The sequence below is a fragment of the Dipodomys merriami genome, unplaced genomic scaffold (assembly GCF_024711535.1).
Source record: "Dipodomys merriami isolate MVZ:Mamm:240054 unplaced genomic scaffold, mDipMer1.0.p SCAF_13, whole genome shotgun sequence".
NCBI lineage: Eukaryota > Metazoa > Chordata > Mammalia > Rodentia > Heteromyidae > Dipodomys > Dipodomys merriami.
The window spans coordinates 36829760-36846205 of NW_027202604.1; the positions used below are offsets into that span (position 1 = coordinate 36829760).

Below are 16446 nucleotides of genomic sequence, written 5' to 3' on the forward strand. Positions count from 1 at the left end.
TGTGTTAATACATAGGTAGATAATTCTTGAAGTCTTTTTGATGGGATACACCTACTCTGACTTTATTTTGGTACCTTTAATCTGTAACAACCATTTGTGGGTAATCAAAAAGCAAAGTGTACCCTTCCTCTGCCCCCCCAAAAATGTGTTTCTCATTATAAAACTGTATATAAACCAGGCATCAGTGGCTCACACCTTTAAAGATAGCTATTCAGGAGGCTGAAATCTTAGGATTGCAATTTGAAGACAACCCATGTAATCGTCTGTGAGACTCTGATCTCCAATTAACTGCCAAAAAACTACAAGTAGAGCTATATGGCTCAAGTGGTAGAGTGCTAGCCTTGGGCAAAAAAGCTCATGGACAGTGCCCATGTGTATATACATACACATACACATACATACATACACACACACAAACACACACACAATGTGTGTATTCTTTGCAAAAATAAAATAACAATGGAAAATGCATATTCAAACCAGGAATAAACACTTCTCAAAATGTTGCCATCTAGACATAATCATTTTGGGTCATACTGTGTACAGTTTTGAAAGCTATTTTTTAAATGTAAGGTCTACACCCTAAATGTTCAAAACCTGCCAACTTTATCCAACAGCAGTGTGTGCTTTTTCGGATGAGTGACTATTGCTAATTGTCTCAAAAGCCATGTCCCATCTAACTTGTTTTAAAATTCAAATTTCTAATGTTTTCACCTGAAAGAAATAAATTTTTCACAGAAATGGAGGGACAAATGCAGCAGTGGTACTCTAGACATTATGATGAAAATGACATACAACTTGTGAATGGGGATGAGAGGGAAAAACTAGGAGAGAAAGAGGGAAGGAACGACATTGTCCAAAAAAGAAACATATCCTTTACCTAACCTAAGTAACTGTAACCCCTCTGTACATCACCTTTATAATAACAATTTTAAAAAATTTTTAAGAAACAAACAAAAAAGAAAATTTTGAAAGACATATGTAACCTAATTTAAACACTGTACAATACATACATATTGTACAATATACACACTGTACAATATATACATATATCATATACAATACCTACATATATCAAATACATATCACATACTTCCTGAGTGTAATTTTTATTTTTTTAGGTATCAGGTGAAAATGAGTAATAGAAAAGAAAAAATAAAAAAGTATAATGATATACAAAGCATGGATGCATCTTACTTGTACATAAAGACCAAGTAGGCAAAAGGAACACAGCTTGAGAAGTCAAGATGGAGGTCAAGCAAGGAGGCACAACTGGTTGGGAGGATGGGAACTCTGAAATGCTGAGGTTATAAGGGCATTTTCTCTTTGTGATCATTCACCAGACAATAAACTTTTCTGTGTTTCTTTAATTTTGTTAAAAATGAGGCAATGTTGATAGAAGGACAAGCCATTAAACAGTACACACAGAATGTGAACATTTTTGGGAAATAATAACCAAGGATAAATGCTTTTAAGTAAAAACGTAATAGTAATGTTTACTAAATGCTAGAAAGTAGTGTGCTATATACACTCTAATATGTACTTTATCATTTATCTCAAAAACATTATAAGTAGCTAGAAAACCCTTATGAATAAGAAAACTGAAGTACTCCTCTATATAACTGATACAGCTAATAAAATCTTAAAATTAAAAAAAGAAAACTTAAGTTGAAGACATCAAATCACTTGCCCATCATCACCTAGCATAAAGCTAAAACCCTGAGACCATAGCTCAGGCTCTCTAGATCCACTATACTTGTCTCTGGAAAGGTACATAAAAGGTGGCAACAGTGCTGAGTCTGAGAAGGAAACTGGGGACTAGAATACCAGTTGACAGGAAAGCTGGCTTACGATAGTATTCTCTAGATGGCTTTTGAAGGAATATATTTGCATATCTCTTCCTTTACTGAAATGGTATCTAGAAATTGAAGTTATGGTTGACGGTCTCTAGGCCTCACAGAATTGCTTTATCCAGAGGATAAGCATGGCTCACTGTTTTCTTACTTTACCTGATTTAGGATGCAAAGCATCACACTGGGCATTGTACATGTGTACAAATTCTTGGTGCCTTTTAATAAGCTGCTGTTTATTTCCTTGAACAGATAATCCATGCTGCTTTAGCTTTTTCTTTAAATCACGATCAGAGAGTAAGTTATACACGGTTTTGGGCAGCGGCTTCCTTTTGTGAACAGAACTGAAAAATGGGAAAAAAAGATTTGAGGATTATTGTGAATTATCAAATGTTCTCATGTAAAATAGTAATTTACCTTTGAACACCTGCCTGGCAGAAAGAACTATTCAGATAAACAGGGAAAGAGAGGGAGTTTGTGGGTAAAGATGACAGTGACATAAGGTGCCTGAGGTGCCTGCAGGATCTTTGGATAAACAGTAGTGCAGGTAGCACCAGAAGTTGGAGATTTTAGTCTCAGAACAAGGTCAGGCCTAAGGATGCACACTCAGAAGGCTCTTATGGAAGGATTGTGGGCTAAACACTATGAAAGGTCATAGATGCTTTACCTAAGATCTGTCCATAGTTTCCACGCAAAAATCCTCAAAAACCCCCGCTTCCTCAGATGACTCAAGTACAAATGCTACTGAGGGTTAGGCTATAGACTGAAGAATCACATAGAGCTTCTCTAGAAAAAAAAGTTCTGAAGCTGGGCGCCAGTGGCTCACATTTACAATTTTAAGATACCTCAGGAGGCTAAGATCTAAACCAGCCCAAGCAGAAAAAGTCCAAGAGATTCCATCTCCAAAATAGCCAGCAAAAAAAAAAAAAAAAAAATAGGCGGGAGGTATGACTCAGGTAGTAGTCATCTATCAGCTGTGAGTGAAAAAGTCAAGCGAGTGCAAAGCCTGGGAGTTCAACTACAGCAGAGGGGAGGGAGGAACAAAATTCTGGTCCACCCAAAAAACTAGCCCCTCAAATCCTAGGCAACCATTCTGAAAAGGACTAGCAGAGTACTAGAAGACCTGCTAGGATGGTTAGCTTTACCCAATTGATGCTCACCATAAAAAAGAACACACAAAGTTGACCAGTAGGTAGGTAATGCATATTTTTGTAGTATTATCTTCAGGGAACACAGATGAAAACAATGAAAATATGAGTTTTGTTATCTTAAGATATAATTATTCACATTTATCAATACATAAGACCTTACAAAAATGTATTAGTAAAATCACCAACTGGCTTTTCATTTTTCATTCTGTTTTTACAGTAAGCACACTGATAATTTTAAGTATAACACTACATACTAACAAAGCCGTATTACCTTCTACTATCCCACATCTAAAGTTAATAAACAGTATTTCTTAAAATTCGCTGTGATGCCAGGAGCCATGGGCTCCTGCCTGTAATTATAGTTACTCAGGAGGCTGAGGATCTGAGGATCGAGGTTCAAAGCCAGCCCAGGCAGAAGTCTGTAACCACCAGAAAACTGGAAGTGGCACTGTGGCTTAAGTGGTAGAGCACTCGCCTTGAGCTGAAGAGCTCCCAGGCCCAGAGTTCAAGCCTCATGACCGACCAAAAAGATTAAAAATACACTGGGATTCAAGGTACCCAAATGCATCTATGACTACAACTTCATAAATAGGAATCATTTAGTAAGTTTTAGTCCACTTCATCTGAATATATCATCACTCCCATAGTGTACTGCCACGCCCAGCTGTGAGGGCAACTAGGTGCTTAGTAAATGTTTTCAAGATGGACATTATTATTGCAATCATGTAAAAATGTGAAAAGCAAAGGCGAAGGTGAAAGCTAATATTACTTTACAATGAAATAGATTTAAAAAAAAAAAACAAAAAACAAACAACAAACTGGGCACCAGTAGCTCATGCCTGTAATCCTACCTACTCCAGAGGCTGAGATCTGAGGGTCACAGTTCAAAGCCAGCCCGGGCAGGAAAGTCCGTGAGACTCTTATCTCCAATAAACCACTAGAAAACTGGAAGTGATGCTGTGGCTCAAGCGGTAGAGCGCTCGCCTTGAGCTGAAGAGTGCAAGGACAGCACCCAAGCCCAGAGTTCAAGCCCCACGACTGACAAAAACAAAAACAAAAAAAAAAACAGCTTTACAAAGGATCTACATAGTATGATATGGACTGTGCCTCCCATTATGATTCAAGACTAAAAAAAAGAGACCTAAAATCTGTTTTTAACAGAGATCCCCAGGATAAATAGGATGCAATGATCCAAAGGTCAGACTTAGAGAAATACTATCATCAAGTAAAGACAAAACAACCAAATATGTCTCTATTAGCACCAGTAGTGTTTCATGGATAAATTATTTCATGTTTTATTAGTAAAGTCTAAAAGCCAGAAAAGGACTCCACTGTAAAAGGACTAGTAAACTTCAAGAGTCTATTTTTCTGAAACTCATTCCTTCTTATAATGACAGCCAATCAGACACTACAAGATTGACAAAATTATGACAAAATAAAATCACAGCAGGGAGCAACACCTGAATCATTTTACAGGCATTTACAATAACCACAAAGGGAAAAGCAATTCATTAAGTCTCTATCTAAAACATTTACTTTATCAAGGATAGATGATTAAATTTGTAACTGAAAAAATCCAATAAAAACTGCAATATTCACTGAATTTACAATGAAATGCACTACCAGAGATCAACAATTTCTATCAGAAATTTGAAAATGTGGGGCTGGGAAGGTGGCTCAGTGGTAGAGCGCATGCCTTGCATGCCAGAGGCCCTGGGTTCGATTCCTCAGCACCACATAAGCAAAAAGAAAAAAGCCGGAAGTGGCGCTGTGACTCAAGTGGCAGAGCGCTAGCCTTGAGCTGAAGAGCTGAGGGACAGCGCCCAGACCCAGAGTTCAGGCCCCATGACTGGACCCAAAAAAAAAAAAAAAAAGAAATTTGAAAATGTAATGCCAGATAACTGCATTCCCGGACATGAAAATAACATTGATCTTTTGGTGCATGATTCGGTGAAACTGTGTAGTATATAAAGTGGGCTCAGAACCAAGGATATCGTTTTGAATCCACTGTGAGGTGATCCTACACACAATGGTTGTAGGTTGCCATCCACATCTAAGGAATGACCTATCAGTAAAGGGGATGTGGAGGAGAATGAAAAATAGATAGAGACTCTGTATGACCAGACCCCAAGCCAAGTATATTAAGTAGACATGTGAGTCAGGGTTCTCCCAAGTATGTTTGACCAAGCTAGTAAGAAGGGAGTTATGAGGACAAAAAGATTTAGAATCAAATAAACTTAGGAATTATTGGATTAAAGGAGATTCAGCAATGATCTTTTGTGGAGGACTTCTCAATACCTTCAGGACACTAAGGGTGATAGAGTACACACTGTCAAGCACACTGTGACCGACTGGCAGGACCCAAGTAGTCAGAACTGTATTTGGAACCACGACTGGAACATGAACTTAATCACACACGGCCATCTATGACTCTGGATACACTGAGAGCTAAATACACTGGAAGAAATGTGAAAAACACAAAAAGAAAGAAGGCCAAGCAAGATTATCAGTGCTGACACCTTATTCTCCAGAGCAAACCCTCAGCTTGACTTCTACCTCATCCTCTGGGGAGAAGCACTTACAAAGGGAAAAGCAAGTAAGTCATCCTGTTCTGTCTTTCAAGAAATAATCCTTGGAACTATCCAAATTCCCTAAGTAATCTACACATCTAAATTTTGTTCTGATCAATGCTATGCACACAAGATTGTTTTAAGTCTGGAGTCAAGGATGACCTCTTTTGCAAATTAACAAAGTATCAATGTACTTTATATGCCAGCCTATATAAATTAAAATATTAGTCTGTCACCTGAAATCTGTATCCACTCCAAATTTACTCATAAACATGAAGTGACATTTTTTAATCTTTAATCATCAAAAGACACTTATAGGAAGTATAGATATGGCTCAAGAAATACAGTGCCAGCTTTGACTGAAATACAAAACACTAATAGGGAGGGGAGAATGATGAAAGGAATGGCATTGATCAGATACATTATATTTATAAACTGATTTGTTGAATGGTAACTTTTTTGCATAACCACTTAAACATAAAATATAATTTTTAAAAGTGTTAAAAGTATTAGACTTTGAAATGTATTATTCAATATTTTTAAGTGACTGAGTATCCTAAGAACTAAAGAAAGATTTTGTAGATTTTATATTTATAGTCTTGCCTTTCTTTCTTTGACCAAAACATTTTATGGTAGTTCTAAAATGCTAAAATTAGAAACTTTAAAAAAAAACTGAATTCTAAATCTCTAATTTCATATTAAGTGAAATGCTAGTGGTGTAATTATTTAATCATGTTATTAGATGTGGCAGAGTACAAATTTGAGGGAAAAGTTAGAAGAGGGGGAGGCAGAGGTGAACAGCAGAACTGAAGGGAAAAGCATCTGAGAGAGGGAATATGACAACTAGTCACCTGGATAAGATGAAGCCTGATTTTTTTTTTCAAGTTTATAAAGCAAGAGAGGCACCTAGCTCAAGTAGCTCAATTGTTATGCCACTCTCTTACCTTCTGAGGCTTTCCTTCTTCTCTTCACGTGATAAACAGGCGTCTAAGTGCTTATTAATGTGGTTTTCTGAAATGTTAACCCCACAAACAGGACAATCCACTATATTTTTTAAAAAAGAAAAACAGAGACTTTATTATCTGTAGAAAGAATAATCATAATTAATATAAGCTGGCATCTTTGAACAGTAAGAATACATACAGATCCCAACTTCACATTCACTTAGGAAAGCAGAAAAGAAAAGAGCCACCCATAAGGGCAGTGGGGGCAAGCATACAAGCATTTGAGAAAGAACTGAATTGTGGGAAATCATATAATCAGAATCCTATAATTAGAGACTGCTTTGGTTAAATCTTTTCTACCAGGGTATGACCAAACCATAAAATTAACCTTAAATTTTTCCAAACTTTAGGAGCAATACCCCTTTAGCATACAAGTAAGCATAATTTTGAAACAAAACTATAATCACTGACAAAACTGAACAGCTAATAAAGGTGCTTATCTAGCTGTTCAGGCTATACCACTGCCAGACCAGATCAGGTATACCTTACTGAAGTTGCTGCTTCACAGAGCTACAGGGGACTGGGGAGGTATCTCAGGGCCCAGAGACCATCAAGGACAAAAAAGGCAGTTGTCAAGATGGGAAGGAGAGGGGTACAGTAGAGCAATACAATCTTTAGGTCCTCTATCCCTACTTTTAACCTAACACTGCCAGTTCTGTTTTATATGTTATGGTTCATGTACACTTTATTGGGGGGAGGGGTTAAATGGGGGTTGGGGGGGTTAATTATCAAACTAAACACACTATAAGAACTGTCAGTTGGTGAAAAAGGATGAGACTGGTAGGAAATATAAGTGAAACTTACATGCCCAAGAAATACACTGAAGTACCAATAAGCAAAGTGCAATCTATCTAAGTTTTAATAAACACTAGCAGCCTTGCACTGTGGGTTGGATAGGTTTACTAAAGTCGATCTTAATAAAGGACAAAGTAGCAAAGAATTTAGGCTTCCCAGGTCACTGGTTACACCATAATCACCACTTGGGATCTGTGCCACTGCATCTGGAAAGAAATCTAAACCATATACAGTGGGTGTGGCTATGTTCCAGTCAACCTTCACTTACTAAAATAGGTAGCGAGCCAGATCCAGTGTGAAGGGCTTATTAGGGTACAGGTGGAATTCAGAAACAAGTTGGACAGCTAGCCGAGAGGTTAATGTCAAAACCTTTAAAATGCCATGCAGAAGAGCATGTGGAATTCAAGTAGTGATTTAATTATTAAAAAAAAAAGTGTTGTTTTAGATTACAATGGAGTGGACATGCTGGGTGAGGGAAGATGAGGCATTTACAAGTGAAAACTAGAAAGCCACACCACACCTGAACCATGAGCTAATGAAACTGCTCGGTCTTGAGAATCATCTCCAATTTCTCTCCGTGGAGGAAAGAGATCAAATAATCCTCTAATCCCCAATGACTACATCAATCTTTGAAATTGCAAAATGAAGTTTATCTGTTTCTACCCCCTCAAAAATTATGTCTGGCTGGGCTGAGAATGTGGCTCAGTGGTAGAGTGCCTGCTTAGCATGCATGAAGCTCTGGGTTTGATTCCTCAGTACCACATACACAGAAAAAGCCAGAAGTGGTAGAGTGCTAGCTTTGAGCAAAAGAAGCTCAAGGACAGGGCCCAGGCCCTGAGTTCAAAGCCGCAGAACTGGCAAAAAAAAAAGATGCATGGGTTGCAGGTGTGGCTAAAGTGGAAGTTCATTACCCAATACAGCACAACTTCTCAAAAACTGCTGACAGTTTATTCTTATGTCATATGACAAGATTTTCCCTAAGTGTGAAAATGCACATAGGAAAATAGTTTCCTACCTTTACTATCTTGCTTCAAAGCAGATGTAGAGGGTGTCACTGGACCATTAACATCTGAGGAACCAGGTGCCACCTCTTCTACAAAGCCTGTCTTTTTGGTCTCAGTAGAAAGGCTTGTCTCTTTTTGAGGGCTAAATTGTCTGTCATTTTCTTTTATTGACAACTCGGATGGAGAATCTCCAATTTCTCTGGTCAAGAAATTGTCCATTAGTCTGCTTCCTTGCTTTGTAGGATGTCGGAAGACCCCAGGAGTAGATACTTTGATAGCAAGCTTCTTCGAAGAAGAAGAAGAAGCAGGAGATAGAGGTGGTGACTCTAAAGTAAACCGCAATAGACGATTCCTTGAAACATACACACACACAAAAAAAATCACAACAGATAATTAAGGTATCAAATTATATATGAAAAATTGAATGATATGCGCTGTTTTCACAATTAAGACTTGTTTCTCTGAAATATACTTATACCCAAATCACAACCACCATACCAATATATTTCTTGTCAAAGTAAACACAAAACAATAAATCTAACTTAAAAGATAATTACTATGTGTGTAAAAGAAAAGAGGGGCTGTAGTGGTAGATTGTGCCTGTAATCTTAGCTATATAGGAGAAAAGGAAGAAGAGCAAGAGTTCCAAGCCAGACCTAAAAAAGTTAGCATGACTCTATTTAAAAAAAAAAAAAGCTGAGGGTATAGCTTGAATCTTGCCTAGCATCCATGAAGCCTTGGGCTCAATCCCAGTATTGCAATTTTTTAAAAAAATGGATGGATGAGCAGATAGATAAACAAACAAATAGATAGCAATTGTAAAGAACTTCAAAATCTGAATAAAAACATAAAAATTGTTTGGAGGCACTGGATTGTAATCAACACAAAACTTTTGATTCCCTAAGAGAAAAAGACATAGGAAATGATTCAACACTCCCCCAAGATTTGTTCTGGGATTTGCATATTGAATTGACAAAGGGGAAACCTGATTTCACTGACTAGGAAAAAAACTGAGCAGAGTTCTGGGCAAAGACAGCTAGGACTGGGGGTACAGAGCACTTGACATGTGTTGGCCACAAAGAAACCCCAGTAGGCTGTTTAGAAATTCTCATCTATTTGCCATCATCTGCAGACTCCTCAGGAAAAAACAACAGTGCAGAAGATGTGCTAAAAAGCAGCTGTGGGAAACTGATCAGTAGTCGAAAGCTGCCAGGGCTTGACCCCAGCCACAGTGGAGACTGAAACCAACTATAGATATTCAGGTAAGATAGCACAAAGCCATCTGAGAAGAAAGGACCACACTGTACATACACATAGAAAAAGTAAAATAGACTCAAACTATTTAAACATTATACCAGGCTTTGGCAGAAAAAGGTGAAGAGCTGGTAAGGTAATTGCCTGTCAAAACAAAATTCAGTATCATCTTCCCAGGGAATAAGTTTCTAGCTTCTACAATATTTTGTCCACAATGTTCACCACATATTTAAAAATCACTAGACATGCAAAGAAGAAAAAACAGCCACTAATCAAGACATAAAGTATTAGACATAAACAAAACAGAGTTTATCCACAGTGGCCGCTAGTAGATAGGACCTTTGAAAGAACTGTAACAAGACGCTGATGAAAACCTAAGTAGAAGCCAGGCACTGGTGGCTCATCACACCTGTTATCCTAGCTACTCAGAAGCTGAGATCTGAGAATCATGCTTCAAAGCCACTCTGTGCAGGAAAGTCTTACCTCCAATTAACCCCCAGAAAACCAGAAGTGGTGCTGTAGCTCAAAGTGGTAGAGTGTTAGCCATGAGCAAGAATTCAGGGATAGTGCCCAGGCCCCAAGCTCAAGCCCCATGACTGAAACAAAAGAAGAAGAAGAGAGGAGGAGGAGGAAGAGGAGGAGGAGGAGAAGAAGAAGAAGAAGGAGAGAAGAGGAGGAGGAGGAGGAGGAGGAGGAGGAGAAGGAGGAGGAGGAGGAGGAGGAGGAGGAGGAGAAGAAGAAGAAGAAAGGAGGAGGAGGAGGAGGAGAAGGAGAAAGAGGAGGAAGAGGAGGGAGGGGGAGGGGGAGGGAGGGGGAGGGGAGGGGGAGGGGGAGGGGGAGGGGGAGGAGGAGGAGAAGAAAGAAGAAGAAAGAAGGAAGAAGAGGAGGAGGAGGGAGGAGGAGGAGGGAGGAGGAGAGGGGAGGAGGAGAGGGGAGGAGGAGCGAGGAGGAGGAGGGAGGAGGAGGGAGGAGGAGGAGGGAGAAGGAGGAGAAGGAGGAGGAGGAGGAGGAGGAGGAGGAGAAGGAGGAGGAGGAGGAGGAGGAGGAGGAGGAGGAGGAGGAGGAGGAGGAGGAGGAGGAGGAGGAGAAGAAGAAGAAGAAGAGGAAGAAGAAGAAGAAGAAGAAGGAAGAAGAAGGAAGAAGAGGAGGAGGAGGAGGAGGAGGAGGAGGAGGAGGAGGAGGAGGAGGAAGAGGAGGAGGAGGAGGAAGAGGAGGAGGAGCCGAGCACTGGTGGCTCACGCCTATAATCCTAGCTACTCAGGAGGCTGAGATCTGAGGATCGCGGTTCAAAACCAGCCCGGGCAGACCGTGAGACTCCTATCTCCAATAAACCACCAGAAAACCGGAAGTGGTGCTGTAGCTCAAGTGGTAGAGCACTCGCCTTGAGCTGAAGAGCTGAGGGACAGCGCCCAGGCCCAGAGTTCAAGCCCCACGACCGACAAAAAAAAAGAAGAAGGAGGAAGAGGAGGAGGAAGGAGGAGGAGGAGGAAGAAGGAAGAAGAAAAGAAAGAAGAAAGAAGAAGAAGAAGGAGGAGAAGGAAGAAGAGAAGGAGAAGGAAGAAGAGGAGAAGAAGAGGAGAAGAAAGAAAAGAAAGAAAGAGAAAGAAAGAAAGAAAGAAAAGGAAGGAAGGAAGAAAATAAAACCTAAATGGGTAAAAAAAGGTATCGTAAGAGCTAAAATCCTTTTTTAAAAATTAGTGAATATTCTACAAGTGAAAAATACCATATCTACACTGGGTAACTATAACAGCAGACAGCAGAAGACAGTATTAGGAAAACTGAAGGTAAATCAACAGAAAATAATCAACTAGACGGGAGTCAGTGGCTCACAATAGCTACTCAGGAGGCTGAGATCTTAGGATCAAGGCTCAAAGCTAGCCTGGGCAGGAAAAGCTGTGAAACTCTTATCTCCAATAAGCCACTAAAAAACCGAAAGGGGCAGGGGGCTCAAGTGCTAGAATGCTTGCCTTGAGCTGAAGAGCTGAGGGGCAGCGCCCAAGCCCAGTTCAAGCTCCATGACTGACAAAAAATCATCATCATCATCATCATCATCAACTAAAGTACACAGAGATAAAAGATAGAGGAATGAAAGAAAAAAGTATTACAGAGGATACTTAGAATTCCAAGAAAAAATGGAAAATAAGCAATATTAGAAAAATCAATGGCCAACCAAGAACCTTCTAAAACTAATAGGGGAAAAAAAAAAAATCAAGCCTTAGCTACTTCCACTGTATAATTCACAAAAAATTCACTGAGAAAAAAAGATAACCAGAAACTCTCCAAAGCCGAGAAATCAACCACCACAATTCTAAATAACATAATCAAATCCAGGGAAAATTTTTAAAAAGTCTATGGGATGGCAAGGTGGCTCAGTGGTAGAGGGTTGCCTAGCATGCATGAAGCCCTGGGTTCGATTCCTCAATACCACATAAAGAGAAAAAGCCCTAAGTGGTGCTGTGGCTCAATTGGCAGAGTGCTAGCCTTGAGCAAAAGAAGCTCAGGGGCAGTGCCCAGGCTCTGAGTTCAAGCCCCAGGACTGGCAAAAAAAAAAAAGTCTAGTAATAGTATGATGGTTTTCTAAAATAGTACTCACAGGAAAATTTTTAATAAATTAATAGGGAATTTGAAAATCAGTATTCTAAGCTTCTAACTTAAAAGGTCTGGAAATGAAGCTAAGCACCAATGGCTCATGCCTATAATCTTAGCTACTCAGGAGACCAAGATCTGAGGATCAGAGCTTAAAGCCAGCCTGGGCAGGAAAGTCCATGAGATTCTCATCCCCAAATAACCAGCAAAAAGCCAAAAGAAAGAGCTGTGGCTCAAGTGTTAGTCTTGAACAAAAAAGCTAAGGGACAGCACATCTAGTCCTGAGTTCAAGCCCAGTATTCACACACACACACACTTAGGGAATGAATAGCAAACTCTCAAATAAGTTAAAAAGACTGAGAATATTAAATGCTGTAAAGAATATGGAGCCGATGGAACTCTCATTTTGCTAATGGGAATATAACTAAATTCAATCATTTAGAAACCAGTTTTGAAGATACAAAACAAATAAATGGAATCACACTTCTAAATACATGCTACGAGAAATATATGCCAAAAGATATGCATAAGAACATTCACAGGAGCTGAATTCACAATGGGAAACCCAAATAACTATTGATAAGAAAACAGGAAAAATGACCCATATATTTATGCCTAAAGTTGAGACAGCTATAGAAAGAGATCAAGTGTTTGCCATAGTGATCTGTTGGCCTGAAGACAATACAGTAAACTCTTTAGTACTCATGCCACCTAGGGGCTACTTGCTTCACTCAATAGGAAATGGTATAAAAAAAGAGAAAGCAGCAATTGCTTTATTCTGCTTCAGTTTTATGACAACTCATAAAAAAACACTTTTTTTTAGTCTGAAACCAGGACTCTAATGCAATACCTGATGCTTTTGCTCATTGGCTAGCATTTTACCAACTGAACCATGCCTCCAATCTCCAAAAATTCTATTTATATCAAGATGTCCTTCATATTATAACCTCCTGCTGCTGATGCAAGTAACAACAGGGTGAGGGCTACAGTCAAGAAATACAAACTAGGGGCTGGGAAGGTGGCTCAGTGGTTGAATGCTTGCCTTGCATGCATGAGGCCCTGGGTTTGATTCCTCAGCACCATATAAGCAGAAAAAGCTGGAAGTGGCGCTGTGGCTCAAGTATTAGAGCGCAAGCCTTGAGCGGAAGAGCTGAGGGACAGCGCCCAGGCCCAGAGATACGATCCCATGACCGACCAAAAAAAAGAAAGAAAGAAATACAAACTAGAGTTAAAGAAGAAGGTACTTCAACGACAAAAGTCATACAGGAGAAACAATTGTGTTTCTTTATTTTGAAGATAATGCAGGGGTCATAATAAACAATAAAAACAAGATGGAAAGTTCTGCCATCACAGAGCCTGTTGTAAAGGAGTGTGCTGACTTGTGACTTAGGGTCCCATCTAATGCATCACATGATCCTTCAGTGCATTTGTAAAAAACTAATAACCCATTAAAAATTATGTCCCCTACCAAGAAAAAAAATAAAAATCTACATGAAAGCTAAAAGAAAAAGTTAAGCATCATCATCTCAAAGAGGAAAAAAAAATAGCAAAAATGTAAATGCAGAACCATGTTACTCATCATATCCTTTGCTTCAACATCTGAATCTGGGACAAAGAAGATTCTGGAAAAGTTTTCACTTCATTGTGACAAAGGAAAGCACACATTATCCACCTAACAGGTAAAACCATTACAGATGAAACACCTACCCTGATGGAGTAGTCCTTTCCAGCTAAATGTCAATACCATTGATCTTTGCTTCTATTATATAATCCAAACAAATTTTATTCTAATTGTCTCTCTTATTTCAATGGATGCCAAAAAAAGACCATACCAGAGAGCAGCACCACCACCACGATAAAACTAGTCCTGACGCTAAAGTAAAAATCCATTTATTTATCCAAGTACCAACTACTCTTGGCAGAGAAACGTGACAGAGAACAAAACAAAGCCTATGCTCTTGAAGCTTACACTACAGAAGGAGAAGGAAAAATAGGCATAGATACAAAAATGGGAAAAGTGCTATCAAAAAAATGGAGCTAAGGGGCTAGAAGGATAGAAGTGTGCCTAGCGATGCATAAGAGCCAGACTGTCCTTTCTCTCCACTCGGCCATCTTGTCAGCTGCTTTCCATTGGGAGCCCTCCCACACCTAAGGCAGGAAGATGGTGACCACCAAGAAGACAAAAAAAGTCCCTGGAGTCGATCAACTCTAGACTCCAAGTTGTTATGAAAAGTGGAAAGTACGTGCTGGAATACAAGCAAACTCTGAAGATGAACAGACAGGGCAAAGGGACATTGGTCATTGTTGCCAACAACAGCCCAGCCTTGAGGAAATCAAATAGAATACTAGGCCATGTTGGCAAAAACCGGTGTTCATCACTGCAGTAGCAATAATATTGAACTGGGTACAGCATGTGGAAAATACTACAGAGTATGCACACTGGCTATCATTGATCAGGTGATTTGATATCATTAGAAGCATGCCAGAACAAACTGGAGAAAAGTAAAGAGTACACAATTTTTCTTTAATAAAACTTGCCAGAGCTGTTAAACAAAAAAAAGAGCCAGACTGTCACCCCCAACACCAAAATACAATAAAATAAATGGAGTAAAGTATGAAGAGAGAAGACCACAGAGAAGACAGCCTAAAGAAAGAAGAGTCCAAAGGCAGTGAGAGACTAACACCTGTGGTCACCTGAGGAAATTGGTGTTTCACCTAGAAGTAATAACAAGCACAAAGTCCAAAGAAACAAAGTCCAAAGAAAGAAAAAAAATTAATAAATAAAATTAACTTTTAAAAATAGAAATAAAAGGAGCTAGTGGCTCATGCCTGTAATCCTAGCTACTCAGGAGGCAGAGATCTGAAGTCCATGGTTCAAAGCCAGGCCAAGAAGGAAAGTCTATGAGACTCTTATCACCAAATAGCCAGAAGTGGAGCTGTGGCTCAAGTAGTAGAGTGCCAGCCTTGAGCACCAAAGCTCAAGGACAGAGCCCCAGGAGTTTGAGCCCCAGGACCAGCACCAACAACCCCAACCCCCTCAGCTATGCTTTTGCCTAGATAGCTGGCAGTAGACAGCGTTCAGGTCTCAACAATCGAGAACCAGCAAGAAGGGGGGACATAAAGTTCTAAGAGGAGAAAGATTATATGAGGACCAGAGGACTGGCATGGAGAAGATGCGATGGAGTACTATAATTCAGATGTTAAATATACTTCAAAAGGAGCCAGGTGAGAATAAGAATTTCCAAATGGATGTTTAGGATTAGACCAAATTGGTAATCTTCCCCTCATTTCCACTGTCCTCATATTAAAGCGGAGTGGCAATGTCTAACACCCATCACATCTGGTGGACTTTCACACCTGACCCTAAAAGACAAATCAATATACTCTTATCACAGGCGGAAGAGCAAAATCCTGAAGTGTTTTACTGACTTGATCAAAGGCATCCAGGTAGTTGGGCAGCAAATTCAGATTAGATTCCAGATACTCTGACCTGTATGTAGCCCAACAAATTCCTCTACAGGATTTCTTGCTCCAAATAAGTAACTATGACTTTAAAAAGTATAGAAAAATCTTGCCAATTTCAGGTAACACACATAACCTTACTTACCACTTTTACTAAGAATCAAGAGGCAGAATAGGCTTTTGTGTTAGTGATGGGCAGTCAGTCATTAGATCCTTGCAATCAGGGCAGTACAGCTCTGCAGTGCTGCTTCAGATTAGAAGCATGCAAGCATACAAACAAAAGAGTTGTTTAAACAGGCACAGTTGATTAAACAGGCACAGGCCCAATGAACACCAACTCTTACATAACAATGTTTAAGATGACAACACAATACCAAATACACCCAAGATATACAGTTATAACAGCAATAGAAATCTACTGTACTATTTATTCTACTTCAGTGGGGGGGGAGTATTTGAGGAGGTGGGAAGGGATGGTAGGGGAAAAACAAAGGTGGAGGCAACAATGCTCGATAGGAAATGTACTTATTACCTTACTCATGTAACTGTATCCCCTCTGTACAGTATTTTTACAATAAAAAAAAGTATTAAAAAGATTCCTTTGTTCTAGGTACAACCCTGAACATCTATAAATAATTTCTAATTCTTAAAACAATCCTACCAAGTTACTCTTTACCTTTATCAGATAAGGAAACAGAAGAAGACTAAATAATCCTGACCACAATTATATCATAATTTAAAACCAAGACTGGAGTCCAGTTCTGCCTCAA

At 39.4% G+C, this 16446-nt stretch overlaps 1 protein-coding gene and 1 pseudogene across 2 annotated transcripts in view; one reads left to right on the top strand and one right to left on the bottom strand.

Moving 5' to 3' along the window:
* The window catches only part of LOC138824777 (E3 ubiquitin-protein ligase RAD18-like), a 74372-nt gene that overhangs the window by 44188 nt on the left and 13738 nt on the right, over positions 1-16446 (bottom strand). For both annotated transcript variants that reach the window (XM_070019010.1, XM_070019009.1), the window contains exons 5-7: positions 8386-8726; positions 6516-6615; positions 2010-2194 (exon numbers count right to left, since the gene is read on the bottom strand). In XM_070019010.1, coding sequence (XP_069875111.1) covers positions 2010-2194; positions 6516-6615; positions 8386-8726 — 626 coding nt within the window. The remainder of the gene's footprint in view (positions 1-2009; positions 2195-6515; positions 6616-8385; positions 8727-16446) is intronic.
* LOC138824581 (large ribosomal subunit protein eL30-like) lies at positions 13546-14720 on the top strand (annotated as a pseudogene).